General features: G+C 31.4%; 1 protein-coding gene across 1 annotated transcript; it reads right to left on the bottom strand.

Annotated features, from left to right (window-relative positions):
- Window positions 1-1,032: 1,032 nt before the first annotated feature.
- On the bottom strand, window positions 1,033-7,936 carry LOC148279867 (uncharacterized). The gene is made up of 2 exons (XM_088229278.1): window positions 7,839-7,936; window positions 1,033-3,733 (listed from the first exon to the last, which is right to left on the bottom strand). Exons 1-2 carry the CDS (start codon window positions 7,879-7,881, stop codon window positions 1,818-1,820), a joined length of 1,959 nt encoding a protein of 652 aa, XP_088085404.1. The 5' UTR covers window positions 7,882-7,936; the 3' UTR covers window positions 1,033-1,817.
- Window positions 7,937-18,900: the final 10,964 nt, after the last annotated feature.

Genomic DNA, 18,900 nt, shown 5'->3' with positions numbered 1-18,900 from the left:
TAAAACTAAAAATAGTATTAAAGATTATTCGTCACTTAAAAGAAAATTTCTATCTCTACAAGTTATTTTATTTGCTTTATGTTAGACATATTATTTTATTTTATTACAAGCTTTATAAATGGAATGTCAAGTACACTAATGTGAGTATTTTTGACACTTCCTTCTGTTCACCTTTAATTGACGGAAAATAGAAAAAAACAAACAAGCTGAATAGGACAAATACTTTATTGACTAATTTGTTAATAATAGGGAAGAATAATCATCATTTTTGGTATAAGATAAAAAAGCCTTTTTTTTTAAACCCCCATGAAAGTTGTATCCGTTTTTTTTCAAACGAAGAGATTTAGGAGACCAATTACAACAAATTAATAAATATTGTATACTCCTTTATTATTGTACAACAAATTACTTATTTATGTGTTCGCCTTATTATTTTTCTCCCTCGTTCTTTTGGTTAAACATTATTCAATTGAAAAAAAGTACATGTCGAAAATGCTCACTTCTGTTTACTTGACATTTTATATTGAAGGCATGTAATCAAACTTTTTAGATTTTCACGGTAGTTCAAATGATCAAAATGCATCAATCAACATCAATCCTGAGAAACGACGTTATAAAGCGATCCGAAACGTTAGTAAATAGTACAAATAACATACGACATAATAACCCAGTATAAATTATTGTGCTTGTAATCAAATGAAAAAAATGTTACTTACAAGCAAACATAATATCTTATAGAACAAAAAAATTCCTTTTGATTCGCGTATGAAAAAAAAACATACGCAACTTATGTTCACTAGATAAAATGGGGGTAAAAAAAACTGATTGTGGTACCGTGGTAGTATTGTGGACTCACGGGCCAAAGGTCCGAGATTCGAATCCCACTCTACCACAACTTTATTTCCATTTCCAACCCAGGATATTCGACTTTTAGGAAATGGTCTGAAAATTTAAACATTTACGTAAATAATAAGAACTCAGATATACATCTTTTTATTGTTTTTTTTTATTTTTTTATAATTATACCTAATTACAATAATTTCAGTTTGTCCAAATATTTGTAGACAAATACTGTATTTCACCCTCTAGGGAATCATTAAAATTGACAAATTACAACAGGGATAGAAAAAAATTTAGGGAACATCTTTTGGGCACAATCTTTGTATACGAATATTTGGACAAACTCAAAATACTGTAATAAAACCAAATGGTTTTAAGCTTTAAAATTGTTTTCAGGCGTTGCCTAGTATGTGAGAAAATTCTATCAGATGAATCTCTTAACAACAAGAAAGGTTTCAACCCTTTAACTTCACTTAAATCTCAGATGTGAGAATCAAGAAATGTGGATGTTCAAACATAGGCAATATGGTGAATTGAGTAATGATAAAATGATTTTGATAATACCCTTACAACACGAAACTCGTCACAAATATTAAAAAAAACAGTAAAAGTAGTATCAAATCCAAAAAAAGTGTTCTATTTTGGAAACCTAACCAAATTTTCAAAGGTTGAATATTACGCAGTGTGTAAAGTGGTAATTTTAACCAGCCAATGACAGGTTAGCTCCCTGTAAATGCTTATATTTCCATAAAATGTTCTCTCAAATATTTTCCATCCATGTTGTAATTTTTTAATTTTATTTCAAGTTAAATGCGAGATATTTTTTCAAATAACATTACAAAACGTACACAAACGAATTATTATTGTTACCAGCTGTTAGTATGAAATTTTAAAATAGAACTGTTTAACAAGTAACTCCATCATTTTTAATAACCCCTATTAATTTTTGCGGCGTGATTATGTACTTTCTAAGCTACTTACAAAGATACATATTCATCCACTTCAAGGGTTATTGGGGGTTGTTTTACGATTTCCACTACGGTTTCATTCTGCGCATCGGGGAGGGATAATGTTGAGCTTCCTTGCATCGTTACTCTTCTACCCAACTTATCATAAACTGGGGCATTTACCGGGGGTTGGAGCTGTCTCTCGACGATTGCCCTCATGGGTCGTCTTGGAAGTGTGGCGTACGATATAGGAATAGTGCAGTAAGTGGGATCCGAACACTGAGTGCTCACTCCCGGGACGCTTTTCCCTTTGCAGGGAACTTCCAAAAGGTCTGGGTAAGTTTCGGAATCAATAAAAGCGTCTTTTCCGAGCTTTACTGAGATAAAAATATTTCCGTACCCACTCGTTTGTATGAGTCTCGAGTTATAGTCCATTTGTTGCTGGTAGACTCCGAAAGAATTTGGGTAGGATTGGGCCATGGGAATGATTGAATTCGTCTCGTTTTGATGCCTATCTAGAGTCATCTGTACCGGTTCACACAACTGTTCCATCGTCATTGTTGATACGCTTTCGGGCATCTTCAAATCACCGTGACAACTACCAAACATTTCTAAGCTTTGAGTTCCCGATTGTCTCTCTGTGCTGATCGAAACGTCCAAAAGTTTCTTATCTTGCTCGTTAAAACTTTCGCTACTTTTTATTCTTCCTTTTCTTCTGTGTCGTCTTCTTCTCTTCTGATAACCGCACGATAAACATAAAAACGTAACAAGGACGACGGATATAGCTACTGTAAAAACACTACCTCCGACTATACCAACTACCGGTATAGGAGAATCTGCTTTTCCTAATGTAACTGGTACAATTTCTTGCTGAACGAATAATGTCACGTTTTTGTTTACTGTTTCCAAAAAGTTTTTTGCAACACACGAATATTCACCAGAGTCATATTTCGTTAAGTTAAATATACTGATATTCACCCACTTGTCAACGAGTTCTTCCTCAATTTCTAGTATTAAAATTTGATCCGCGTGAGAAGCATTTTGCGTTCCGACCGGATATCCTTTAAACATCCACGTGACTTCCGGTTCTGGATCTCCTTTGACGTGACAACCAAGTGTAACGTTTTCTCCCGTCTGTAGCCTCAATAATGTGTCCGTTACAGTTATTTCCGGTGGACATGCGAAGTCCAAAGCTGAAACCTCTTCCCATAACTTGTCCTTCACTCTCGAAGGTTCCGCACAAATAAGCGGGATAGAGTGCACTTTGCTTGACAAGTACCAGTTTCTGAATGGCCTCAAAGCGCAATCACATTTCCATGGGTTCTCATCTAAGTTCAAAGACTTCAAATTCAAGAGGGGGAGGACCACGTTGTCGGACAAATTTTCCAACTCGTTATGACGCAGATTGAGTTTCTCAAGTTGATCCAAATGTACAAAAGCGTCTCTACCGATTGCTCTGATTTGACAGTTATCTAAATCTAGGGCGCGTAAATGAGGCAATACAGGAAATTGCTCGTTGAAAAGCTGTCTCAAAGGATTACCACTGAGAATCAAAACTTTTAATCTATCGTTTCCGGCAAACGTATCTCTAGGGATGACAGAAATGTGGTTGTAAGAGAGATCTATTTCGACGAGTATTTTAAGATCTCTAAAAGCGTCTCGATGAATTTCTTTTAAATTCGAATTCTTTAAAAATATTCTTTGTAAGTTGATGAGACCCGCGGAAGAGAATTCGTCCTTTTTAAGATACGTTATGAAATTGTGCTGTAGATCTAGAACTTGAAGATCGGAGTTGAGAGCCGGAAGGGAGGTGATGTTGTACGATGAGCAGAGAGCACTCTTCTTCCCATTGGTCCATTTGCAGAGGCAAGGGGGGGGACAGTCTGTCCAATCAGGAGTCGCCTCCGCGAGAGTCATCATCACCAGAAGAACCATGTTCAGGAATGCTGAAAAAAAATGAAAAAAAATAAGTACATGATTTCGTTGTTTTTATTTACTTATCCGTATAAAGGGCGCTGCATTAATAAAAACTATTGGCTTACTGGAACAGTATTTAGAAAATTTGCTTAAAACATTATTTTTAGGAAGTAGTTTTATGTGATTCATGTCAAATCGCGTGGACAATTTTAATTTAAAATAATTACACCTAACCAATAATTAAACCTCAAATTAATCGAATTGCAAATTTACGTTTTACTTTTATTTATTTTATTTTATTTCACCAGCCCCGTAAATAAATAAATGAAATCATGCATTTAATCGGTTTTAAGACAAAATGAGCGTGTTTAGTGAGTTTTCTTTCAAGTAATCGATGCGTCTCAATACTGGTTTTAAATTTAAATATTTAAAAAAAAAGCTATTTGGGGCAAATATCAAATTTCAAAACTAAAAATGCAGTTTTAAACGATTTTTTTCTTAAAAATATGTTCTTCAACAATGCATTTCAAAGTAAGGAATACATGATGCACAATTAAAAAAAAAAAATATTTTGAATCTTTTAAGATCCTACTTTAGTAGGATCCAAATATTCATGTTATTGTGCTCTAACAATAACAATACAAATCTATTTAATTTATAAGTTGTTTCACATTTACGTTTTAACTAACCTTTAGTTTGAATTTCGTTTTTTTTTTCTTCATGAGTATTTCCCATTTCATAATATTTCTTTACTGTACTTTTAATTCATTTAATATCGAATTTACACTAGTGTATCCGTAATTTTTTCAAAATAAATCTAATGGCTTTTCTATTGTAATATTGTTTAAATTTACATGGTTTAATTATAAAAATATTTCAAAAGAAATTGAGAAGCATAATGATGAACGTTACGTAGAGTGTAAAGGGACAACTTAAATCAATCCAAAAATAATAAGCCATGTAAATGTTTGGACTTCAATATTGCCCCCTTAAAAGTTTTTTGTTTATCTTACACATTCATAAGTAATTGTTTGCTAAACGCTGTATAAACGCTGTATGTTAGAACACAATAACATGAATATTTGGATCCTACTTTAACTAACTAACTAACTTTTACAAAAAAATATTCATTTAAAAATGTGAATTGAACAGGAATGTTGCGTCTCATAAAATGAAATAATACGGACGAAAATGGACACCAAGTCGTTGGAACAATAGGCATAATCCCCCAGTCTACACACGTGCGTTTCCAAAAATTCTCCAGCAGCCCAATGGACCACATGGTGACGATATCTACCTTCTGTCTACAAAAGATTCTCTTCGGACATCTATCTCCCTTTGTTAACCATGGAGTTGATACAGTGCTTTATTTATTTAGTTTTTTATTGCTTAGTTCTTGGCATGAACACTTGACAAACTTACTACTATGCTTTATTTTTTATAAATTTATTGATATCATTCTAACTTTGCTAGAATTCCACTCGTCCATGCGCTTTGTAGCTGCACGATGATTGGTTATCTAGCTTTCATATACCAACTAAAAAATACCTAAATTTTATAAATGGGGTCTAGAATTCCAATCGTCTATGCGCTTAGTAGCTGCAAGACGTGTTGTAATCTTACTCCTTTTTATTATTCGTATTATTTTTTATTTTTTTTAGTATCATTATTAATACACTAAATTTATTTGTCAATTTTTAAAATGTGTAAATGGGGGCTAAATTTCTAACTGTCTATGCGCTCTGTAGCTGCAAGACGTCCTGTAATCTAGCTCCTATCTGTTATAATTTTTTATTGATCTTAATTGAAAACGAGGAACTAGAATCCCAACCGTCCATGCGCTCTGTAGCTGCAAGACGTACTGGGATATTTATTAATTGTACAGCGCCCTTGAGGTGATTTTCACAAAAATGGCGCTATATAAATTATCCAACTTTATATATATATATATATATATAAAACAAAATACGTGGCAGCGTTGGGAGGATCATTACCACGTTTTTTCTACAGGTAAAATCACTAAAATGTTTTTCCCAACGCTGGCTGATGCAGCAAACTTCCATCATCATCACAAAAGTACTTTTGAAAAGACCCAATTTTTTATCGGACACGTAGCTATGAGAAGTCTATATAGGTTCAAATTAAGGAATGATGAATATTGTTCATGCGATAATATTTCTTCACAGAGTATCAAACATCTGTTATTTTAGTGCCCATTTTTCAGTTTACAACGCCATAATCTTGAAGCAGAATGCAGAAAAGATGGAATATCCTTAACAAATATCCACACTGTAGTTAAAAGTAATTATCACGCCCCATTGTTCTTGAACATAGAAGTAATTGTGCTTAGACTCATAAAGGTAATAAACCAAAATTAGTGATCGAAAATTCCATTTCCAAAACGAACAAAAACGATTTTTCCGAGTACCTTAGCCTTGTACACGACACGTAAGGCTACTAAATACAGGGGTCTTAAAAATATATATCAAAATAATAAAAAAATGTTTTTTAATTAGTTACACAATAAATACTTTATTTTTTACTGTTATTATTAAAAGTTTTCTTTCATTCGTCAATGTGAGGAGTGCTCTCTTGAAACAATACTTGTGCTCTTTTAATAGAATAAACAATTACACCATATATGGGCCACCGCCGGCCCGCGGGCCGGATCCGGCCCGCCGGGCTATTTTTTTTTTGTTTTTATTTATTTACAAATTTAAAATACCCGTTAAGGTTACATTAGAAATTTAATATTGTCTAGTCATTTTATGTCTCGTCTAGTCTAGTTAGTTCAGTCATCATGTGCTTTTTCGGATTGATTTTAAATTTGTCTCCAGTAAAATTTTTCAAGTAGTAAGGTAGGTCGTTGTAGTGTTTAAGTCCATTATGTAGTATTTTTGACTGTCCTGTGTTTGTCTTTGCTTTTTCAATATGATAGTGTTGTTGTTGTATGGTGTTATATTTGTGTATGTCAGCATTTTTGACTAATATTATGTCGTCGTCTTGTATGTTTCCCAGTGTTATTTTGTGCACAATTGTTAAGGTCTCAATTTTAGTCAAGTAGTTTATGTCAAACTGGTGTGTTTTTTTGTACAGTTCAGTCGTAGAGGTCAAGTAGGGTAGGTTGTATGTAAGTTTAAGAATTTTATTTTGTTGTCTTTGTATTCTTGTTATTCTGTCTTTATTTCAATTATCTCGGCAAAGTAATAGATAAAAAAAAACATTGTTCCAGAGAGAGATATAATAATGAATATGACACGGGCGCTTGCATTGGCTCCAGTATACTAGTTTAAATTAAGCGAAAAATCGCAAAACATTCTAAGTCATTTGGTGAACAAAAAAATATCAAAGAGTGTCTTCTCGACGTTGCAAGTATAATCTGCCCTGGAAAGTAAAAAGACTTCGAGAGAATATGTTTGTCGAGACGTACTGTTGTCTGACGTTTGATGGCTGATGATATCATAAAAAAAACTTTTTAAAAACTTTTTCAAACGAAAGAGAGGATTACTGGATTTAAAGCAGTTTCAATTGCTTTGAATGACAGCACATATGCCTTTGATACAGCACATTTAGCAATATTTATTTATTTATTTATATATACGCCCAACGGGCATTTTAAACATAGACTATTATAAAGAAAAGTAGAAAGACACGATGGTATATAGTAGACGTTGTGGGAGTGGAAGCGGGAGAGGGGTGTTTATAATTTAATTTGATTCAGTGATCGTTTGAAAGAAGACAACTTGTTATCAAAGAAATCAAGACTGGTATGTTTGTTGGCAGGCCTTAGAATTTTAGGCATAGGGGCGAATAAAAACTATATCAGACGAGTTGACGTAGACCTCATTACAACAGAAGAGTTATTAGCTCTTCAGTTGTTAAAAGGAACAGCTACCGATGAAGATATATTTTTGAAGCTCTTAAGATAGTTTTATTCAATTTAATATTACTTTATTATGTTAAATAATTTGGTCCAGCCCTTGACTCGAAGACAGAGAGATAATTTTTCCCCAGATCTAAGAAAGGTTGCCCATGCTTGAGTTACACTATTAAAAAATCGTTTAAACCAATAATTTATTATAAAGTATTACAAATAAAATGCCGAATATAATCAACAAAGCTTTGTTTTATTACCTAAGGTTGTTAACCCTCCCAAGAGTCGATAGGGTGGCAGCATGGCAACGTAAAATCATGGCTCCTTATTGGTCAACTAATCCACTGTCTTCTAGGACCTGAAAATAAAAAAATTATTATGTTTTTTTTTCGATAATCTTATTAAAAATTGTGGAGTAAATATGATAATTTCGGTTAAAAATAGTCAAAAACGCTCGTTCATATTTTTGGTTCTATTTCACACGCATAACTGGAATTTTCATCCAATTGGACACGGAAAATATAATAAGTTTATTGGTTTCTTTGTAAATATTGTATTTTTTTTGTAACGGCTGCTGTTTTTTTACTCTTGTGTGGCTATGGTGTAATACGAGTCATCATAGGATACGAAACTTGATGTATCTCTCTTATTTACTTTAATGGTATAATTGTATTATTTGTAATATTCGAATGGACATTTCGACATCAGATTTGGAAAGTCAAATTCGTATAAATTTGCTTTATATACAAAAAACATTTTTTCTTACTATGCGAAGAATAATTATACGAATTAAAGTAATGACAATACATTATAAATTTGTTTAACTGTATAAGAAAGAGCACGAGAATATTACTTACAACAAGGAAAACAGAGACGCTTTTCTGTGGACGGTGTTTGTGTGAATGATACCAAAACAAAAAAAATATTTAAAAAAATCATGCACTCAATTGGGTATTGGCAGTAAGCGGTAGTGTACGCTAGAAATATGACCGGTGTATTTATATAAAAAAAAAAGAATATGTTGCTATAATGGGTCTTAAATATATTATGAGTAAAATTAATTATGGCAAAGAAAATATTAAACGGTATGCCTCTATTTTTTTTAGCGTCAGAACTTCAAAATATTCTTTTTTTGATTGAGATGACATCACCGCGTGTAAAGGAATTTTGTAGCACACTCCTTTGATGGTTACAGTAAATAAATAAAATAAAAGTTTTTTCTTCAAATTTTAAAAATAGTTCAGGCTATGGGCCCGTGGCTAGTGTCTCGGACTCACGGCTCAAAGGTCCATGGTTCGAATCCCACTCTACCCCAACTTGATTCCCATTTTCTAATAGTGAGTTATTTACAACCCGTTGAAAATGACTCTTAAAATTAAATATTTGGATAAATGATAAGAACGCAAATATTTCTTTTTGAAAAAAAAAAAAAAAAAAATTAAATTGTTACAGTGTGGACGTTACTTCTCGTAAAATCCAAAAAAAATATGTAAAAAAGTTGGGACTTTATCGGTTAACTCAAACGTGGACATAACTCTAATAGAGACCTTTGTTTAAAAACTTTTGACACCTACAATAGCTACTTCATTTAAACTTCAGTCAAATTGCCTCTGGGGGCAGAGACTAAAAAAAATTTAATATGCGTATTTATTTTAGGTAAGTAAGTATTGTGTTAGACTTTGGCTGTGAAAAGAAAATTTATGGGCAGAGCCTCGACTACAAAAGTTTTCTTAAGATCCGGTTTCGGGATCTTTTCAATTCTTTTTGTTATTTGAATACGATGACAAAATAAATGAAAGTTTATGTATTCATTTATTTTAATCACCTTTTAAAATTCTATTTCTTTCGTCATTTTTGACCTCTTTGTGTATTTTACGGCTAAGATATTTCAAGGCTGTAAGAAAAAAAAATATTAAAACATTTTATGAAGAAGATGGTTTCATTCCAATGGGCTTTAATTATACATTAAATTTTTATTCATTTGATGAAAATTAAAAACGGAGACTACAAAACGCTTTGGTGATACATTTAAGTATCAGTTAACTGCTTTCATAAACACGGCATTTCCAAACAAAATATAATAGTCATAAACATAATTAAAAGATTTTTGATAACAGTCATAATGTATTTAACTTTCTTACAAGGTTTTGTCACAAGCATTTTGTATTTAAATTTAAAAATCACTTTATAACTTGTACTTATATTTATTTATTATTTATCTATTTATTATTTATTTATTTGACGGACTCATGCAGTCCATTCTAACGGTGGTAAATACAATTTCTTGTAATAAATACAGGCACTAATAAAATAAGATACAACTAAATAAAATTAAAGCTAGGACAAAAAAAAATTACTACCTCTAGACAAGATCCGGTCCATCTTAGTGAATTTTTTAAACTATAAAGACTTACACCAAAAGAGTTCAGATCCTGTCTCGAGTTTACAATACGACACAATCGGGACATTGGTGCATGCAAGGCATAGTTGGTGCTGTGTTGATCGAGGAACAGCATATTATTATTTTGCACTGACGGATCAGAACATTGAATGCTACTTGTTCCAGTAGATGGTTCATCAATTCAGCCATTCAGCAGATTAAACATAAATATGGAGTCAATGTTATTTCTACGTTTTTGTAGACTTGAGATTTTTAACATTGACTCCATTTCTCCGTAAGTGTAGTATCCCCTCTCGAGGCCAATCACCTACCTACAATATTATTCTAAAAAAGGTTTTTAACATTGTGCTATAGACAATTTGTTGGTAAACAGATTAAAAATGTACAGATAAGTAAATACGGTCTTATGATCTATCACGAAACTGTTAAAGGGAAAAATCACATTTTTTACTCTTAACATTTACCATTTTACCGTTTTTTGAGCATACGAAATTCTTCTATCATTTTTTTTAATAGAGTGGAGAAAACTTAGGAGGAAGAGTGAGTGTTCAGGTGTGTGTAAGTGTGAGCATCATTAAATAGTAAATGGGATCGTATCGCAGCCAGAAATAAGGAGTCTTATTTATTTTTAAATAAATTAAGGGGCATGTAAAATATATCTTTAGATAAAAAAAAAGCATTAAAGTTGGAGCAAGAACGATAGCGGAAAGAGTGTTGTGCATAGTTAGTGCTGCAGACTGGCAGATGGAACAAACACTTATTTCTTGTAACGCGAAAGGGGACATTGAGATTAATTTTGGAGAGTAGGTTAAAAGAGTCTACATTATTATTTAGTAATTTATGTAAAAAGCATGATTAAGATACAGTGCGTATATTTTCAAGGGTAAAAAATCCATTTTGTTTGGCAGATTGGCTGTAAGTTAGTTTTATTGTTTTTATAATTCATGTCTCAAATAATGTACAATAAACTTATGTTTGTAAAAAATAAATATGAATACGCCTTCTGCGTCTAAAACCCTCAAAATAACATTAACGTTAACTTAATAGATAAAGTACTAAATAAATTACTTAAATACATGCAATATAAATTCCCTATCTTCAACAATCTAAAATTACCTTGCCTTCACAAAATCGCATGATTGCGGATCAATTGTTTATCTATAATTTACTTAATAACCGGATCGATTGTGTCGATTAGCTAGCTGAAATCAATTCTAATATTCCCCTTTGTCGTACTAGACATAAACGTTACTTAGCAACGACAGATACCACATCACAACACAGAATTTTCTATAAGGAAGAGCAATTAGTCATTTTTCAAAATTTGAGAAGATGTACGATATTGACTAATTAAACGACTCAGCTCTCCGCTACAAACGGAAGCTGAGTCTCATTTACAATAATAATATGTAGCCTATATTTATAATATTTAGCCTATTTCCCACAAAACACTCTATAACCCACACTCCATATTCAAAACTATGGAGGATCCTGCATAAAAAGAGTCACGTGTTATACATGCTCTCGTCAAATTTTGCTGTCCTGTTTAGAAATTGTATTATAATTAATATATTGTGCTGTGTACGTAATTGGTGCTGTGTTCGGTTTATATTTTTTGTACCAATATCACTGTGTGCACATCAATAAACTTTAGAAAATAAATAAATAGTCTTGCCTAGTTATTTCATTAGATCTGCTTACCTGAAATAAATGTTTCATATATTTTATTTGTCTCAACATACCCGATATTTTTCATTTTCGGAGATCCTGATGGACAAAATATTGCATTTAAAATTATCTAATTCACCTAAATATACGATACATTTCATTTCATTTGTTTTATTTTCGGTTTTATTTTTTCTTCTATTAACTGTTCATTCAGTAATTCGACGAATTACAATTTCTTGTACACAATTTTTAATTCTCTATCCTGACTATTTTGTATAAATATATTGAATTTTATTTTAAAGACATCAGTCTGGAAAATGTCTGTTTTTTCCAAATTCGTGGATAAAAGTACCTCTGGTCTTTTATCTCTATAATAAATTTCAGGTTGACACATTTATTTTTTTGTTTATTTATAAATATGAATACATAAAATGATACATGTTTTTTTTTTCTATGAAAATTTACTTTTATATATTTAGTAAATGTTAAAACTGTAACTTTTTATAAAAAAAACTAGCTCTTGTGTTTGTAGAGTGACTTACACTGCTATGGTTAGTAATTTGAAGTTGTATAATTTATAATATACATGAGAAAAACCAATAATACCAAGTAAAAAGAAAAACAAAAAATAATAATACAGTATTACTAATTAAATTGGAATTCGGTTTTTACTCGGGTTCAAAAAATTCCCTTTTATTTTCTTTCTACTATTTATTTATTATTTTATTTAGAGGTTATTATAAATATACCTTTTTTAAGAAAACTGTTTTGACCACGTTTTTTGTGGAATTTAGGAATTTAGGAATTTAGAGATTATTTTGGTATCTGAGTGAGTTTTTCATCTCAGATATACATTTTTTTATTTTTTATTTACGCAATGTTATTCGAAACATATAGAACCAACCTGTTCATTATTATTTAAAATAAAAATAAACAATAAAATTTATATTTCAACTTGTTTTTTTACTGTATATGACTTGTAGAAATTTGGCTAAAAAAAATTTGTTAGAATAAATAAATAAAAATCATTTTAATTTTAAAAAACAAACTAAAACTTCGCTGAAGTCTTGATTATTATTAAAAAAAAAAGATTTTCTCCTATTTGACGACAAATGAATATAAAAATGCGATAACGGTATAGACAATATAGACATGATGATATATGAAGCTTTTAGTTATTAACGTAGACCACTTGCTAACTGGACCGTAGACACTTAATTCTTTCCATTTACTTGATGCGAAGTCGGCTGTTGTGAAAAGTTAACTTGTCAAAAAAAGTCAATATGGGAATGTTGCAACGAAGATGAAGAATACTGTTAAGAGAGAAATGCGGAGTATAAGCATTTATTTTTTTTCATTTTTTTTTTTTTTGGAAAAAACAATATTTGCGTTGTCATAATTTACCTAAATATTTCCATTTTAGGGGTCATTTTCAACGAGTTGTAATAAATAGGAACTAAGTTATAAACCTTGACAAAAAAATGTTTATCACAGGAGGCAAAGTTTGCAGTTTACAGTGGAGTCCCGGTGCCGACCTTTATGTATGGGATCGAATCATGGAATTGGAAAAACAAGAATGAAAGTATTATGATTATTGTCGAAGTGCGATCTTTTTAAAATTGATTTAGTCTTAACATAGTACAAACATAATATACGAATGTCCTAATTATTAACTTAAATCTAATTAGTATTCAAACATATGGTAGGTAGTTATTAACATTTCTTAACAAAATACGTACACTTATAAAAAACTGATTTAAAGCCAACTCGAATACGATAACTTTTTAAGAGCTAACTTATCTACTACACACTTGTTTTTTCAACTTACATTTAAATGTTTTTTTTTTGTTCTCTTATTTCTAATGGTATTTCCTCTTAGAATTTTTCAGATGAATTTGTAGTGAAACTATGCACAAAAGGTTCACAAATGTCGAAATTCTAACATGATTCTTACGCTGATATAAGCATTATCGACAACATCAAGAAAGGAGTTCTGCGTTGGTTTGGACATGTAGAGCGAATGGATAGCGAATTAACAAATCAAAATACTAACGATTTAAATGTTGATGGATGCAGAAAACAAAGTCAGACATGGCATGACCAAATCCAACAAATATTTGTGGATGGACATCGCAAAAGTCTAAATGATCGGCGGCAAGAGAAGATGTATTATTGGAGAGAAAGCGAGATCTGTATGCGAGGACAGAGTGATATGGCATTCTATCCCACTTTTACGTAGAAACAGCAAGATGTTTTTTTTGTTTATTAAAGTAATATGTTGCTTTTAATGTTTAAATTAGGGTCAATAATCCACTTTTGAGTTGGTCAAAAAATTATTATTTATTTATTGTGAATTCAACTGTTGGTAAAAATATATTTTGATTATAAGTAAGGTATCCAATATACAATTATATTATTGGATTAAATTCTACTTTAATTTTTTTGAAATACGAGAGTTTACAATTTGACGCGCTTTGTCTTGTTAGGACATTATCAGACTAATTTTAATATTTAAAAAGACACCTTATATACTAACAATAATTGCTGTTTAATAATATAGGTGCATAATGGCTATAATAGCTAATGGGGGTATTTAAGCAAGTAATTTGGATTTCTACACCTAGATAAGGGTAGTATGTAATTAAAAATCCATTAGGCTGTACTGAGTTAATTCTATTAAGCACAATATGGGTTTATTGAATAGATATTATATTATAATATCCTAAATAGACGAAACGCGTCACATAGTATACTCTTGTATATTTTATTAATAAAAATATAATTAAATACAATACGAAAAAAAAAATGGATCTTTTCCCAATAAAAACATGGGCTGTTTACCAAATGAGATAATTTCAACCTAAATGAAACCTTTATGCAGTTCTGTTAGCAAGCAGCAAGGCTGGTTTGCAGCAAATAGTCTCTAGAATGTATGATGTATGCCTGGAGAGCGAATTGGTGATGAACGAAAGTAAGTCAAAAGTGATGGTATTTGAAAGGGATAGTGAAGTTACTGACTGCATAATAAATGTAAACAACGAATGTCTCGATCAAGTAGAAGAATTTGTGTATCTGGGAAGCATGTTTTCAAGAGATGGGATAGTAGAAAAAGATGTTGAAAGAAGAGTGAATGCGGGCAACAAAATGAACGGAGCACTAAACACAGTAATTTCTAATAAAAATATGTCAATCGAAGCTAAACTGGCAGTGCACAACGGAGTTTTAGTCCTAGTCCTTTAGTTTTAGAAGTGAAACATGGAACTAGCAGAGTAAGGATGAAAGCCGATTGAACGCGGTTGAAATGCGATCTCATAGACGAATATCTGGGAATTAAATGTATGACAGGGTTACAAATGATGAAATCAGGCGAGAGTGTAAATCTGAGACAAGTATAATTGATAAGATTAAGAAAGGGTCTCCGAAATGGTTTCGTCACGTAGAACGAATGGACGACGAGAGAATGATAAAACAAGTATATATGGCAAAAAATGAACGGCAACGTTAGACGAGGACGACCAAGGAAGACGTGGCATGATCAGATAAACCAAAATCTTAAGTCTGGTCATGTCAAAAGCAGACAGAACCGAAGGGCATGTATGACAAGATGTATGAATGTGGAAGAGGCTAAGATTGTATGCCAGGATAGACGTGTGTGGCGGTCCATTCTCTCTGCCTACCCTACGGGGAAATGGCGTGATGGTAGTAGTAGTAGTAGTAGAAGTAGTAGTAAAGAACCTTTTAATTGAAAACAATGATTTTTTAAAATAAAAATATATCCGGGACTGTAATGATGTTTTTTTGCATTTAAACAAAGCGAAATTACTGTACATTTTTTATTTATTTATTTATTTTTTTTTTTCTGTTGACGCCCATGGGGCTTTTAAATTATACATACTATATAATAAGAAAAAGTTACACACTAAACATAATTAACATTTTATCAAATATAAAAATTTAAAAAAAATATTTTTTAAATTTAAAAATAAAGTCACATAGTTAACATAATACACTATTAAGACATAATAATACATACATTATTTTATGTTTATAATATAAGTCATAATAGGATTAAAATAAAACATAATTATTATTTAAATTTTTTTTACACCGGTAAACTAAACTTTAAAGTGAAGTTATCCAAAATGTTGAAAACTGATAAGGGTTTTATAAACTAAAAATATAAAACATAACACGGGCTTACTTTTAAGCATACATAAATACGATCGAAGATTTATTGACTAGACTCCGTCGCGTCGGTGGCCTGTAGTACTTTGGTTTTGAATATGCTCAATGAGTAACGAAATATATCAACATCGCCATATTCATTACCAAGGCGATGGAGTCTAGCTAGAGGTGAATTTACATAGTAGTTGTGCCCGCTGGACACCTCGACAAACACCGACTTATTTCGTGTGCGGCGGGAAGGTATTTTAATATTAACCAGTCGCGTTAAATCAGGGCTGTCCAGCGCGCCATTTACTATTTTATATAGGTTTACTAAATCGGTTAAAATTCTCCTATTCGAGAGAGTAGACAATTTCAAATTATTTGATAGGAAGTTGTGGTCGATTTGGTCAACAGGAATATTAAGTTTAAAATTTATGAAGCGAAGGAATTTTTGTTGGACTTTTTCTAAGGTGACCAAATTATTGAATTATACTCTAAGTTACTCCGAACTAAGGCAACATATAAAGATTTAAGCGAATATACGAGTATATATCCAAAAAACAATAAACGCATATATTTAGAGAACAAACAACAACACAATAAAAAAATAAGAACAAGAAGAAAATTAACAAACAAAAGTACGATTCATACTAGAATATGTGTTGGCCAGTTATAGTCAACATGAACCATATCCGCGAATAAAGTTATCTTTTAAAAATGAAAGAATGCCGGTACAGGGTGCCCAAAATGTCAAATTTCTCAGAAAAATACCCATCTTTGGTAAAACCATGTTTATTTCCCTCCACTTAAATGCCTCTCAGAGCTACGCTGGCCGCACGCCTATTAAGATCTTAAAATATCTGTCAAATACGGCCAGCGCCTGTCAAATGATAATTCTATCCGCTTCCAATTTCACTAAGAAAAGGAGTCAAAAACCTATTTAACTAGAAGTTCTTACAATTTTTCCATGGTTCTAGCATTTCAACAACAACAGCAAATCATCACGCCATCTTTCAATAAGGATAGGCAGAGAAGATAATACGCCATATCACTATATTTTTTGCACACAGACCTCGCTTCCTCTACAATATCTACATTATCTTTTTATGCACGCACGCTGTTTATTCCGACTTTTGACATGTCTATATTTTAATATTTATCGGATTTGATCGTGTATCATTTATTTTTTATCCTATGTGAGAGTATTGTCTCTATGCCAAATAAGTTCTAACCATTTGTCGACCAATCCGAAAGACTTAAGTACACCAAAAAGTCCAGATTCTGTCTCAAGTTAATTTAATTTATTTATGTATTTCACAGTTTTAAAATGTACAGAAGTTCTTTGTTTCAAGTCCCGACTAGCCAAGAAATTCCTGTGTTTAGGAAGGACCTTCTTTTTAAATGTGTTTTTTTTTTAATTGACTTTTAAATAAAATATTAATTCAACAAATATTTTTGTAAATGGCTTGTTGTGATGCACAGCCAAATATTAGTAGGCGCATTAACGATAATCAGAAATATTTCCTTACAGTATTTTTCCTTTTATTACCGAAAGTGTATTTCTTCCTTTATATGTTACTACTTTTGCATTATTTATAAGCAGTTTATTTATGTCTATCATTTCCGCATTGCTTTTATAAGCAGTTTATAATAATAATCATCACGTGACATTCTCCTTATTACTATTTGATAAATATTTCAACAGAAATGCAGAACATTTTAGAATTAAATATTTAACTCGAGGCATTAACGGGGCTCGTCATTTTCCTATTCGCACCCAATGGTGCATAGTGCACTGCATCAGTACTCCAATTCCGGCGTATTCCAGTCCAGGGATAGTTAAACATCACGTGGTTGTACCCATTTGACTTCATACTGGGAATTCTTGGCTACAATGGTTTGAAAAAAAGAAGAAATGCATACTTTCCTATGTATTTTTTCCGATTAATCCGTGGTATCACGACCAAGATAGGTGTAATGAAGAGTATTTTTCTTTACGATCCTAATGACTACCTTAGACAAAGGCAGCTTAAGCTGTTTTATCTTGCTGCTTGCAGAACCAACCTGCCGATGGTAATGCCAGTAGGAAGAGCAATGTCTTTACTCAACCGTATCTCTTATATTGACATCTTTCATATTAGTGAAAAAAAGTTCAGTGAGGATAGCATCCTTTTTAAATTTTTTTTTTTTACTGTCTGATCATTTATTTATCTATTCATATTTTTCTCTTACAAACTATACTTAATAATAAAAATAATATGATCTCACTGGGGTTACCTGTGCCGAAGAAACTTAACAATATACTTTTTTGAAATGTTTTTACTTTGGAGAATAAACAAAGAAGACTAACTTTATAAACAGAGATGGGTAATTAACAAAATATTCACAGATTTAAAAACTAGGTATATATGTACCTCTGTATTATTTATATTACAAAACGCACAATGAAAATAACAAAAACCTAACATAAGCTATACACTTATGAAGCGGTTGATTTAATATTGGTTTGGGCGAACCAGTTTACAATCCATTTTACTTCTATTTAGCTCCACTATCCATTTTTGTATAGCTTTTTTAAACATTTTCTCGTTACATATTGTTTTAATAGATAGTGGAAGTAGGAAATGGAATAATACTCAAAATCACTTTGTCCGAAAGTGGTATTAGTTTGTATTTGTTTAATCTGTCTTTGTGTTGAGGATCTATTGATTATATTATTTGTTTGTGATGTATTGAAGGGGTTATGTTTTTCATTTGAGTAAGAGTAGTTTTTAAATCTGTAAGTGAATATTGTTTTAGCGTATAATTGTTTTTATCTTTAATTACTCGGTATTTTTATTTTACCATCTTTGTATATTTGAATTTAAATATAATTTTTCGTGTTACGTATGCCTTGAATCATTTTTATGTAGATAAACGTATAAAATGAAGAAATTGAAATTGTAAAAAAAGGAAATCACATTTGAAGTTCCTCTTACTTCCCGGGTCCGTTTTAGAGATCATGTGGCCTCTTTTTAGATCCGCACATGTCATCAATAATTAATGAACTGTTAATTTTTTTTTTATTTCTTCTTTTTATTGTATTT

The sequence above is a fragment of the Micrasema longulum genome, unplaced genomic scaffold, assembly GCF_059751315.1.
Source record: "Micrasema longulum isolate JH-2025_06_02 unplaced genomic scaffold, ASM5975131v1 h1tg000661l, whole genome shotgun sequence".
Lineage (NCBI taxonomy): Eukaryota > Metazoa > Arthropoda > Insecta > Trichoptera > Brachycentridae > Micrasema > Micrasema longulum.
This window is presented reverse-complemented; position numbering and strand designations above follow the sequence as displayed.